This window comes from Canis aureus, chromosome 25, assembly GCF_053574225.1.
Source record: "Canis aureus isolate CA01 chromosome 25, VMU_Caureus_v.1.0, whole genome shotgun sequence".
Lineage (NCBI taxonomy): Eukaryota > Metazoa > Chordata > Mammalia > Carnivora > Canidae > Canis > Canis aureus.
In genome coordinates, this window is record NC_135635.1 from 5,020,335 (window position 1) to 5,032,005 (window position 11,671).

The 11,671-nt window shown below is 58.9% G+C and overlaps 1 protein-coding gene across 7 annotated transcripts in view; it reads left to right on the forward strand.

The window, feature by feature from the left end:
- The window catches only part of FMNL3 (formin like 3), a 53,850-nt gene extending 42,307 nt beyond the window's left edge, over positions 1-11,543 (forward strand). For 4 of the 7 annotated variants that reach the window (XM_077870137.1, XM_077870141.1, XM_077870143.1 and 1 more), the window contains 19 exons: positions 190-283; positions 1,360-1,434; positions 2,053-2,163; positions 2,482-2,631; positions 3,000-3,101; positions 4,437-4,716; positions 5,177-5,245; positions 5,336-5,460; positions 5,659-5,861; positions 6,617-6,851; positions 6,978-7,046; positions 7,149-7,229; positions 7,318-7,447; positions 8,108-8,268; positions 8,755-8,856; positions 9,189-9,281; positions 9,566-9,689; positions 9,810-9,927; positions 10,621-11,543. In XM_077870137.1, the coding sequence (XP_077726263.1) occupies positions 190-283; positions 1,360-1,434; positions 2,053-2,163; positions 2,482-2,631; positions 3,000-3,101; positions 4,437-4,716; positions 5,177-5,245; positions 5,336-5,460; positions 5,659-5,861; positions 6,617-6,851; positions 6,978-7,046; positions 7,149-7,229; positions 7,318-7,447; positions 8,108-8,268; positions 8,755-8,856; positions 9,189-9,281; positions 9,566-9,689; positions 9,810-9,901 (2,296 nt within the window). In that variant the 3' untranslated portion in view covers positions 9,902-9,927; positions 10,621-11,543. The remainder of the gene's footprint in view (positions 1-189; positions 284-1,359; positions 1,435-2,052; positions 2,164-2,481; positions 2,632-2,999; positions 3,102-4,436; positions 4,717-5,176; positions 5,246-5,335; positions 5,461-5,658; positions 5,862-6,616; positions 6,852-6,977; positions 7,047-7,148; positions 7,230-7,317; positions 7,448-8,107; positions 8,269-8,754; positions 8,857-9,188; positions 9,282-9,565; positions 9,690-9,809; positions 9,928-10,620) is intronic. The other 3 variants (XM_077870140.1, XM_077870142.1, XM_077870138.1) reach the window with 2 other exon arrangements.
- Positions 11,544-11,671: the final 128 nt, after the last annotated feature.

An 11,671-nucleotide genomic window follows, 5' to 3' on the forward strand; every position in this document is an offset into this window, starting at 1 on the left:
CTGGCTTCCCTCCAATTGGCACAGCTTAGTGAGGGAACAAGCCTCCCTTACCCTGCTTTCTTTCCAGAACCCACTCCTCTCACTTCTGAGGCTGTCTCCACTCGGAAAGGACCCACCTAGTCGTGGAAGTGAACTGTGTGGTAGCCAGGGTGGGGAGTTAGGTCTTCATCTTTTTTTTTCACCCCTTAGAACCAAAGCCCTTGTCTTGGAGCTGTTGGCAGCTGTGTGTTTGGTGCGGGGAGGTCACGAAATCATCCTCGCTGCCTTTGACAATTTCAAAGAGGTCAGTCTCCTACATTTGTGGGGCGTGTGTGTGTGTGTGTGTGTGTGTGTGTATTTGGTGAGGAGGTGGGGAGCCAGGTTGGGAGGCAAGCACCCTTTCCTGTGATCCTCACACATCCCAGTGATGAATTTAACATCTTGTGCTTAACTAAGTCTCCTGCCCTCTCTGCCTTTCTTTTTTTTAAAAAAAACAAAACACCAAAACCACCTGAATGGCCAGCTAAAGAGGCCCTCAGTTGAGAGCCTTGGCCCAACGGCCCTAACCTGGCCGTGCATCAGAATACCTGGAGCTTGCCGAACTTCTTCCTGGGAGGCTTGAGTACCTGTGCTTTCCAGGTGGCTCTGAGGCAGTGAACCCACTGGTAGAACCCAAGGCAGATGTGTTTGCCCTGGGAGGAGAAGGCAAGCAAGGATCCTCCTGGGCCATTGGCTGCTATTGGTGAGGGGAGAGGAAGCTCCTGCTTGGAATTTCCCCAGCCTCTGGGCCTGGCTCTGAAACCATCATCTGCCTGAACATAGGATTCCTCGACATCCAGTCGCAGCTGCTGGTCCCACCCCCTTCCTCCTCTGTGGACCTCTTCCCTAGCATCCATTGTTCAAGCCAGGAAATGGCTCTTCCTCCTTGAAGCCAGAGGCTCAGAGGAGTCTCTGGACCCCTCTCAGCACGGGGGCTTTCCTGCACCCTGGCCTCTCTCCTGTGTCCTCACTAGGACCTCAGCCATGGCCCCCAACCTTCCTCCTTCCACCCCCCTTCCTTCAATAACTGAGCAACTCTGTTTCTTCTTGGCCTATCCCCCAGAGACCCATGAAGCCCAGACTCATGGCTACCAGCTTTATTGGGTTCCCTCAGCAAGTTGACGGGGGACCAGGGCCCCAAGGCAATGCCAGTCCCAGGCTTTCTTCTGCTTGGAGAGCTTGTTAAACCCACAGGCTTTTTCCTACGTGCCAAGTGGCTCCTTGCACATAAAGAGCTGTGGCTAGGCTTAGTCTGAACAGTCCCTTTTGCCCTGATGTTCCTGGGAGCTGGGCTCAAGGGCTTAGGATAGCTCTGCTCACTGAGACAGTTTTCTTGCTCAGGTATGCAAGGAGCTACACCGCTTTGAGAAGCTGATGGAGTATTTCCGGAACGAGGACAGCAACATCGACTTCATGGTGAGGAACTGGGTCTGGGTCAGGCACGTGCACAGCAGGGTCCCCATGTTCCTTGACAGCGGGCCCTACAGCGTCCCTTGATATTCCGCTCAGAACCTAGAATGATTCTCTCCACCCAATAAATGCTCCTTGTCTACTTACCTACCCCAGAGAGCTCTTAGAATCTTCAGGACGATGACATTTTTGTGGCTTAGGTCTACCTCCTTTCCATCTTTTCCTGGCCTCACTGCCCCTGACTCGGATTCTTTCAAGCTGCTTCGTGCTACCCAAGCTTTCCCTCTCGCTTCTCTTCCCTTCAGCCTATGGTCTTCAGTTAAGTGGCACTGTCTCCAGAAACACCTGCTGATGTGCAAAGGAATTCAGCTGTATCTTCATTTCCATCTATTTCTCACGTAATTTACTTGTCTTTGTACACTGAATATTAAGTTTGCTTTTTTTTTTTAAGTTTGCTTTTTTTTTAAGTTAAAATACTCTTGTCATTCCCAGAAGGACTCAAAAAAATTTTTTTTTATTTGCTCCTTTTGATGATCCACCTGACAATACTGGATCTAACACCCCGGCTCTGCGGGCTCTCCTTGCCCTTCCCGCCTCTGACCCTCTGGGCGGCTGCTTCCCCAGGTGGCCTGCATGCAGTTTATCAACATTGTGGTGCACTCGGTGGAGGACATGAACTTCCGGGTCCACCTGCAGTACGAGTTTACCAAGCTGGGGCTGGAGGAGTTCTTGCAGGTGAGCTGGGCTCTAGTCTTCCCAGGCAAGGAGCTTGGGAGGCAGAGGACCAGCTTAGTCATAGCACCAAGGGTTTTTCTTCTACAAGAGCCTTGTCGTGGGTGCTCTGGGAACCCTGCCTGTCTCAGGCCCTCCTGTGGGGTGAGGGGGGAGGGGAGCGGAGGCTCTCCAATCAGGCAGCTCCATCGGATGAGGCTCTGCAGAGCTGCAGAAGGAACCCGCGGGGTCTTACCCTCTAGGAAGTGGTCATGGAGAGTGATGAGGACTAGGTCTCTCTCAGGAGGCTCCCCTGACTACTACCATCTCTGCTCTTCCCAGAAGTCAAGGCACACGGAGAGCGAGAAGCTGCAGGTGCAGATCCAGGCATACTTGGACAACGTGTTTGATGTGGGAGGCTTGTTGGAGGATGCTGAGACCAAGAATGTGGCCCTGGAGAAGGTGGAGGAGTTGGAGGAACATGTGTCCCACGTAGGTAGTCCTTTTTTGCTGCCAGAACTACTGTCGAAGGTGGGGAGAGGACGGGGCCATCTCAGCTCTAGACTGAAGCGCAGGGAAGCCTCCGAACCCAGCACGCTCTGGCCGAGGCCCTGGATGTGTCCTGGAACACACACTGACCTTCAGGGCTGAGATGGCCTCAGGCTTGAGAGAGTCAATGTGGTCTGGTTCATGTGGTCTCAGGCCCTGGGCCCACGGGAGTGACGTAGGGAAGCCACCAGGCCCCTCTGCCTGTGGAGCCCTGGGTGCAGGGGTCGAGCCCAGGTCCTGACTGAGGTTCAGGCTGTGCAAAGTGTCCGGGCTTTAGGGCCAGCACCAGACCTGCTCTTCCCATCCTGTAGCTCACGGAGAAGCTTCTGGACCTAGAGAATGAGAACATGATGCGTGTGGCAGAGCTAGAGAAGCAGCTGCTGCAGCGGGAGAAGGAACTGGAGAGCGTCAAGGTACCAAGTAATCTGAGGAAGGGAGGCCCTGACTGGTGTTGGGCGCCAGGGCCTGGGGAGCTGGCTTTGCTTTCTGTCTCTTTCTTTCTTTCTTTCTTTCTTTCTTTCTTTCTTTCTTTCTTTCTTTCTTTCTTTCTTTCTTTTGATGTTTCTCTTATCGATTTATTTTTTTTAACTCTTTGCTCTTTGATACAGTCAGCTCCATCCTATTATAAGCAATGCATGTGAAAATGTAGTTATTTGCCTTTTCTTTCTTGAGTCACGTCAAGTCTTTGAAAATCCAGATCCTGGTTCACACTTGAGTCAGCACTCAGATGAGGGTGGGCTGATGATTTCACCCCATTTTTTAGTTGGAGAGGAAAACTGAATCCAGAGTGGGCTGGGCACACACAGAGGACGGTAGGGGCAGATGGGGCACCCTCAGGCGCTTCTGGCATCCAGGCCTCCTCCTCTGGGCCCGTCCTGTTGCTTCTCCTTCCTCTCCGTAATGGGCACACTGAGTAGCCCAGGTGCTGTCCACCAGGTATCCTATCGGGAGACCAGGGGCTGCTCATATCAGTGTCTTTTCTGTCCCTCGCCTCGCTTGATGTTAGTTCTTTTTTTTTAAGATTTATTTATTTATTTATTCATGAGACACACAGAGAGAGGCAGAGACACAGGCAGAGGGAGAAGCGGGCTCCATGTGTGGAGCCCAATGTGGGACTCGATCCCGGGACCCTGGAATCCTGCCCTGGGCCGAAGGCAGGCACTTAACCGCTGAGTTACCCAGGCATCCCTGATGTTAGTTCTAAAATCATGCCACAACCTACCTTTTCTTCCAGAGGAATACAATTGTCCTGGCTCTCCTGAGCTTGCTATACATCTGTCGAGCCCCTGCCGAGAGTCTGAAGTGCTGTTCTGGGGAGTGTGGAGGATACAGGGACGGCTAGGACGGGGCCTTATCCCCGGGGCTGCCACCTGAGTGATCACACCAAGCCAAAGGCCGTGGAGCAGTAACAGGGCACAGGGGGCTGAGGGCAGTGTGCAGGCTGGAGGTGGGCCCAGGAGACGTGCCCAGAGGCAGCCTCTGGCCTGGGCCTCGGGGAACCAGTGAGGCTAAGGCTGGTCCCAGAGGAAGCCCACTGGAGGGTGTCAGCCGGGCCGGCACCTTCAGCTCACCTCCCCTCATGTGCAGCAGCTTCCCCTGGCCCCTACATGGGTTTCTGCTGCTCTCTGCCTCTGGGCACCCTCCCAGAGACCCCCGCTGAGAAACCTTGGCTAGGAAGTGTCCCCTTGGAGGCAACGACTGCTGCACCTTCCACTTACCCTTTCCTTAATGGCCCTGTCTCCCCATAGGAGACTTATGAGAACACGAGCCACCAGGTCCACACCCTGCGGCGGCTCATTAAAGAGAAGGAGGAGGCCTTCCAGCGCCGATGCCACTTGGAACCTGGAGCCCGCGGCCTGGAGTCCGTGGGCAGTGAGGCACTGGCCCGGATAGGCCCTGCAGAGCTGAGTGAGGGCATGCTGCCCTCCGACCTGGACCTCCTGGCTCCAGCCCCGCCGCCCGAGGAGGCCCTGCCTCTGCCTCCACCGCCGGCTCCTCCCCTGCCCCCTCCTCCACCCCCGTTACCAGGTAAGGAGGACCGTGGGAGCCCCGAGGGGCCCCTCCTCTCGGGCCCAGACCAAACCCCCAGTTCGCAGTGCCTCCCTAGGGGGAAGCCAGGGTTGTGGGTGGAAGGATGTGAAGGCAGGTGGGGAAGGCTTGAGGGATGGCGAGGACCTGAGGGAGGCCCAAGTTACTGGGGAAGGGGCGTTGAGGGCAGACGTGGGTCTGCTTTAAGGATCATAAAGGTGCTGCTCCTGCTGCCTCTGAGGACGGCCACGGAGAGGGCTTAGCCCAGAGCTGGAGACAGTGGGCCGGAGGCCAGCGAGACCAGCCCTGCCAGAGTTGGGACCCCGGGGTGCGGGGGTGGGGGGGAGTTCACACATCCTCTCTCCTCAGGAGGCCTTGAGGACAAGTGGGGTGGCATTGGGGGAGGGATCTCTGGAGAGTCTCCGGGCCCTGGGTCACCGTGCCATTTCTTTTCCCCTAGACAAGTGTCCCCCAGCCCCACCTCTCCCTGGCGCTGCTCCCTCTGTGGTGTTGACAGTAGGCCTGTCAGGTGAGTGTCCCCAGGGCTCTGAGCCGGGCTGGTAGGATGGAGGCGGAACATCATTAGCCTCAGTGCCTCGCTGATCTTCCTTCCAAATAGCCATTCGCATTAAGAAACCTATCAAGACCAAGTTCCGGCTGCCTGTGTTCAACTGGACAGCACTGAAACCCAACCAGATCAGCGGCACTGTCTTCAGTGAACTCGACGACGAGAAGATCCTGGAGGTAGCGGGCCTGGAGCCCTTGGGGGCGGGGCTGAGGGCTGGGAGGACCAGATCGTGCTTTTCGCTAGATCTCCCAGCCTTGGAGACGCCCTCAGACCCAGGCGTCCACGAGCCAGAGCTGAACAGATGCTGGGCGTCCTGCCAGGGTCTTCCAGTAGCGTAAGCCACCACGTTGTCCCTTCTTGTCAACCCCTGCCAGGACCTAGACCTGGACAAATTTGAAGAACTGTTCAAGACGAAAGCCCAGGGCCCTGCCCTTGACCTCATCTGCTCTAAGAGCAAGACAGCACAAAAGGCCGCCAGCAAGGTGACCCTGTTGGAAGCCAATCGTGCCAAGAACCTAGCCATCACCCTCCGCAAGGCTGGCCGCTCGGCCGAGGAGATCTGCAGGGCCATCCACACGTGAGGCTCCCATTGACCGCGCCCTGGTCCCAGTCAGTTGGCAACCCGATTCTCCAGCTGGGATCCTGGCCTTCCCTGGGTTCTGGGGCATCGACAGAGCGGTCTCACACCCCATCAGTGATCCACTGGTTGGGCCAGAACTCAGTGCATCTGTGCTGTGTGCCAGGCACTGGGTGAGGTGCTGGGGACGCAGCCCAAACCTTCACTCAGGTTGCTGCCAGTCTCGGGAGAACAGTCCAGTAGCTGGGTGATAACCACCACGGTGGTGGCGGTACAGGCAGCTTTAGGGGGCACAGGGCAGGCCAGGTAGCAAGCTTGGTTATCAGGGAAGGCTTCCCAGAGGAGGTGAGGTCTCACCTGCAACGTGACCTGAGGAAGTATGTGGAGTCCATTTCAGTGCCTGGAGGGAGAAGCCTGATGCCCCAGGTCCTGAAAAACCCATTATGACTTCGGTGTAGGAGGGGAGCAGGAGAGAGAGGGTACACGGGTGGACAGCAGTCTTGTCTGCTGAGCCTCGTAAGTCATGCCCAGGTGTTAAGATTTCTCCCTGGGGGTAGAGGGAAGACACTGAAGGGTTTTAAAACAGGCCATGGAGTGTCCCCCTAGGATTGTCACTCATGCTCTGATGGGCCGTCTGCCTCTGGCTGAGTGCTGCTCCCAGCCCCCAACCCCAGTCCTTCCAGGAGCTGGAGAAGAGAGGGATGACGGATAATGGGCAGAGGCAAGACCTGAGGTGGCTCCTTCCTCCAACACAGGTTTGACCTACAGACGCTGCCGGTGGACTTCGTGGAGTGCCTGATGCGCTTCCTGCCCACGGAGGCCGAGGTGAAGCTGCTGCGGCAGTACGAGCGGGAACGGCAGCCCCTGGACGAGCTGGCGGCCGAGGACCGCTTCATGCTGCTCTTCAGCAAGGTGGAGCGGCTGACCCAGAGGATGGCTGGCATGGCCTTCCTGGGCAACTTCCAGGACAACCTGCAGATGCTCACGCCGGTACGGCCTCCACCCGAATCCGGGTCGTCCACGGCTACCCCCGCCCCCGGCCTCTCCCCTGCCCCGTCAGGCTGGCCTCGCCCCATCCCGGCCTCGGCTTACGCAGCTCTTCGTCTTGCCTTCCAGCAACTCAACGCCATCATCGCAGCCTCTGCCTCTGTCAAGTCCTCACAGAAGCTGAAGCAGATGTTGGAGGTGGGGAGAGGTTGTGGGTGCGGGCGCCCGGGGTCCTGGGCCTGGGTGGGGGAAGGGGCCCGTGGGCCCGGCCTGACCTCCTCCCGTGCGTCTTCCGGACAGATCATACTTGCACTGGGGAACTATATGAACAGCAGCAAGCGAGGAGCTGTGTATGGCTTCAAGCTCCAGAGCCTGGATCTGGTGAGACGGTGGGGGCAGCCCGGGGCCCGGAAGCCTGAGCAGCCGCGGTGTTCGGCCCTCTCTCACCGCCCCCTGCCCCCCTTCCCAGCTGCTGGACACCAAGTCCACTGACAGGAAGATGACGCTGCTGCACTTCATCGCCTTGACGGTGAAGGAGAAATACCCGGACCTGGCCAACTTCTGGCACGAGCTCCACTTTGTAGAGAAGGCCGCGGCAGGTGAGGGGAGCCAGCCCCGCCAGCCTGCCCTCGGGTCTGGCCCAGGACGATCCCAGGAAGCTTAGGAGAGAGAACACTTGGGTCCCTTCTTTTCTGGCTTCTCTCCTTTTTGGCCACTTCACAGCTTTCCGTTGGGGCCGTGGGTAGAGGCCACCCCAGAGGGAGCCTTCCTAGAGGCACCCGCCTGGGCCTGCCCTTCCCACCCGGGTACCCTGGGTGCGGGCAGAAGGCAGCAGTGGCTCTGCACTCCCAGCTCCCTCTGGCTGGCCCTGGAGACTCTCTGTGATGCATGCGAAGGGTTTAGGAAGAGACCTGAGGGCCCACGGACGGAAGGCAGCGGACATTTCTGCCCCAGTCATGAAAACTGGCGCAGGCCTGAGGCAGCTCCGCTCTGGAGAGCCGCGTCTCCCTGGCTTGCCTGCCTGTGCTCCTGTGCTCTCTGGGGTTGGAGCTCAGAGCCCCGCTCCTTTTCCTTACCTCCACGGGAGCCTCGTTAGCCAGGTGTGTCCTTCTGTGTCCACCGGGTGGCCCCGGAAGCAGGGGCCTGAGAACCTGAGTGAGCCCTTGCTCGGGGGAGGGCCAGAGGTCTACGTAGCCCTGGGCTGGGAGGGGGGCACGTCGCCCCCGAGCAGGCCTCAGCCCAGGCTCTGGTGACCACAGTGTCCCTGGAGAACGTGCTGCTAGATGTGAAGGAGCTGGGCCGGGGCATGGAGCTGATTCGGCGGGAATGCAGCATACACGACAACACTGTCCTCCGGAACTTCCTCAGCACCAACGAAGGCAAACTGGACAAGCTCCAGCGTGATGCCAAGACAGCTGAGGTGGGCACAGGGTGGAGGCGGGTGGGGACAGCCAGGGCCAAGGCACCGGGCCCCTCTACATGGGCTTTGTTCTGGCTCTTAGACCAAAGAATTTTTTAAATTTTTTTAAGATTTATTTGAGAAAGCGAGCACGTGCATGGGGGAGGGACGGAGGGAGAGGGGGAGAGGGAGTCTTAAGTGGAGCCCGACTCAGGGCTCGATCTCACGACTTGAGCCAAAACCAAGAGTCAGACGCCTCACCAAGTGCGCCACCCAGGCGCCCCTGGACCAAAGAACTTTTACCACATGGTTGGCTGGCTGCATGTGGGGGAGACGGGGCACTGGGGGTGGCAGGCAGCTGCCTCTGCGGACAGACTGGAAGGAGCTTTGGAAGGCCCACAGGGGCTTTGGCCCTACACGCTGTTTTCTGTGGGCCTCCTGTCCCTGCTGGGGGGCCAGGCTTCTCCTCCTCTGCCAGACTGACCCCTCTGCCCGCCGCTTCCCCAGGAGGCCTATAACGCCGTCGTGCGCTACTTTGGCGAGAGTCCCAAGACCACACCCCCTTCTGTATTCTTCCCAGTATTTGTCCGATTCATTCGTTCGTACAAGGTGAGCGGAAGCCAGGCTCTGAAAAAGAAGTTTGGCTCAGAGAAATCTGGTAGGGGAGGGAGGGCTGGGCTCCAAGGCTGGGCCTTCTCTGTCTCCTCCTCGGAGTCCTGGGAGGGAGCAATGGAAGCTGGCCACAGGCCTCTCAGCTGTGAGCGGGTGGGCAGGGTGGGGGCCCAGGCCCTTCCTGTCATTGTTCAGGGCAGGAAGTGTCCCTCCAGAGGGTGGCCACCTGGGGTTGCTGGTCCCACTGCCACCCATTCTCCACCCTCAGTGTCAGCCCCTCCCCTCACAGCCTGTGTGAGCCTCACCCCCCGCCCCCCCACGGTTCTTAGGAAGCAGAACAAGAGAACGAAGCTAGAAAGAAGCAGGAGGAGGTAATGCGGGAGAAGCAGCTGGCTCAGGAAGCCAAGAAACTGGATGCCAAGGTGGGTGGGACCAAGGGCTGGGGCCTGGAGGAGAGCAGCCGAAGGATTGGGAGGGGGTGGAGAGAGAACGCGAGAGATGGAAAACTGGAGCCCAGAGACCACCCAGAGGGTCCGAGGCTGGTCCAGAGGGATGGGGAGAGGGGCTTTGGGAGGGGGGTCCCAGGCAGCGATGGGAGCGGGCTGCTGTGTGCGATCACAGGCATCCTCAGACTGCATCTTGGGGCAGAAACCAGCCCCACGGTAGACTGGTGATGACCCCCTTCCCCTTCAATGCTTGGCCCCAGACCCCATCCCAGCGGAACAAGTGGCAGCAGCAGGAGCTAATTGCAGAGTTGAGGCGGCGCCAGGCCAAGGAGCATCGGCCTGTTTACGAGGGGAAGGATGGTACCATTGAGGACATCATTACAGGTGGGGCGCTCGTCCCTCCCTTGGGTCTGGCCCCTAGGCCCAGCTCCCAGACTCCTTCGGGCCCTCCTCCCACCCCATCCCCATGAGGCCTGACCGCTGTGTCTCTTTCCTGGGCCACAGTGCTGAAGAGTGTCCCTTTCACGGCCCGTACTGCCAAGCGGGGCTCACGCTTCTTCTGCGATGCAGCCCACCATGATGAGTCAAACTGTTAACCCCCCAAGGCTGGGGCTCTTGACAGGTACTGGGCACCACAGCTGCCCCCTCTGCATGCCCGCCTCCCGGGACTGCTGCTGGGCCCACAGGACCTCCTCCCCTGCATGACTTGGAACCACCCTGTGGCAGCCTCACGGTGATGGGGGCACAGCCTTCTCTGCCCGCATGCCCCATGCCTTGAGCAGCATGGCTTGTCCCCTGCATGTGCCCTCAGGGAAGTGGTAGCCCGCCCACTAATGCTGCCCCAGCTTCTACTAAGACCCCAGGGTTGGGGGCTTCCAGAGCAGGCAGGACCAGGCCACCCCCTCTTTGCTGAGGCTCCATCCCCGGGCCCGGGTATCTGTGGGCAATTTGTCCCCTCACCACCACCCCTACACCCACCAGTAGGAGCTCTGGCAGTAGCCTCAGATGTCCCTTGACCGGTTTCCTGATATTCAGTCTACCTGGGGTCTCTCCCTGGCTTTTTGGCTGTTGCCAACTTTACTTTGTTTCTGCCACTGCCCGGGGCCTCCAGTCACCCCCACCTGGTCCTCTGAAGATGCAGAGCCCCAGCAGTCTCCCTCACCATCCCTTCTAGCCTCTTAAAGATTCCCCTTCCTCGGCCTCGTGGCTGGCTCTTCTCTGGCCCTGAGGGGCTGCTCCCCAGGGGGCTGTTCCCACACAAGGTGGGCCTGGCCCAGCCTCCTTGCGTGTTCACAGGCCTCCGTCCTCCCCACAGGTCTCCACCGCCAGCCCATTGTCGTTCGCCAAGCCAGGAGTGCCGCACCGCCCACCGGCCCCCCTCGGGCTCCAGGCCCCCACTAAGGCCCTCCCGAAGGCAGAAGCACTTCAACTGTCCCGAGTCCTGCAGGTCCAACCTGTGGACCTGGAGCCCCGAAGGCGCAGCGCAGGGCTATGCTGCTCTCAAAGCTGCATGTGCCTGACGTCCCTGGGGGCACTGGGTCTCTGGGGCCTGGCACTTCCCTGGTGCCTCCAGCACTGCACTTCGTTCGGCCCCAGGGCCTTCCATTCATTTCCTGACTGAAAGGTCACCAAGGGGTCAGCTCAGAGCTGGGAAAATCATTTCTAGCTTTAGCTCATACAGGCGCCCGCAGGCCCCTCTGTCATTAGGCCAGAGGGACAAGAGGAGGAAGCAAGTATCCCTTCTTCCTTCCCCCCCTTCCTTTTCACAGGCCCATGGTCAGCAGTGGTCTGGAAGTGTCCAGACTTAGGGAGCCCGGGACCTGACCCGTCTCGGATCATCTTTTGCCAGGAGCAAGGCCCACGGAAGCCTGGTCCCCACCTGGCCATGCCCTGGTGATACGGGCAGGGGAGAGATTCCACGCTTCCCGCGCGTGGCCCTTTCCACTCTAGGCTGACTCTGTTCCTGAGGGGTGGGCAGAGGGGTAGAGGTTTTCCCCGGACAGCTAGAGAAGGGGTGTGTCATCAGCATCCTCCTCTTTCCACAGCTGGGGGTTTCTCGGGCAGGGGACAAGGAGGCACAGTGGTCTGGGCTGGCTGTTCTCAGTCTCCTGCCAGTTTCTTCTCAGCCCCTGCGGGGAAATACAGGGACCCACTCCTTTTTTGTACATGTACCACCTCCCTTCTCTCGTGTACATAAATCTCAGACCGACCTTCTCTCAACAAAGGCTTGAAGCACCAGGCCTGACTCTGTCTCCTCTTTCGGGGCAGGGGTGGCCATTTAGCGTGACCTGGGCCAGGGGGACAGAAAGGAGGCCCCAGGGAGCTGCCCTCTGCTTGGGGGAGGTGAGCACAAAAGCCTGGGGAAG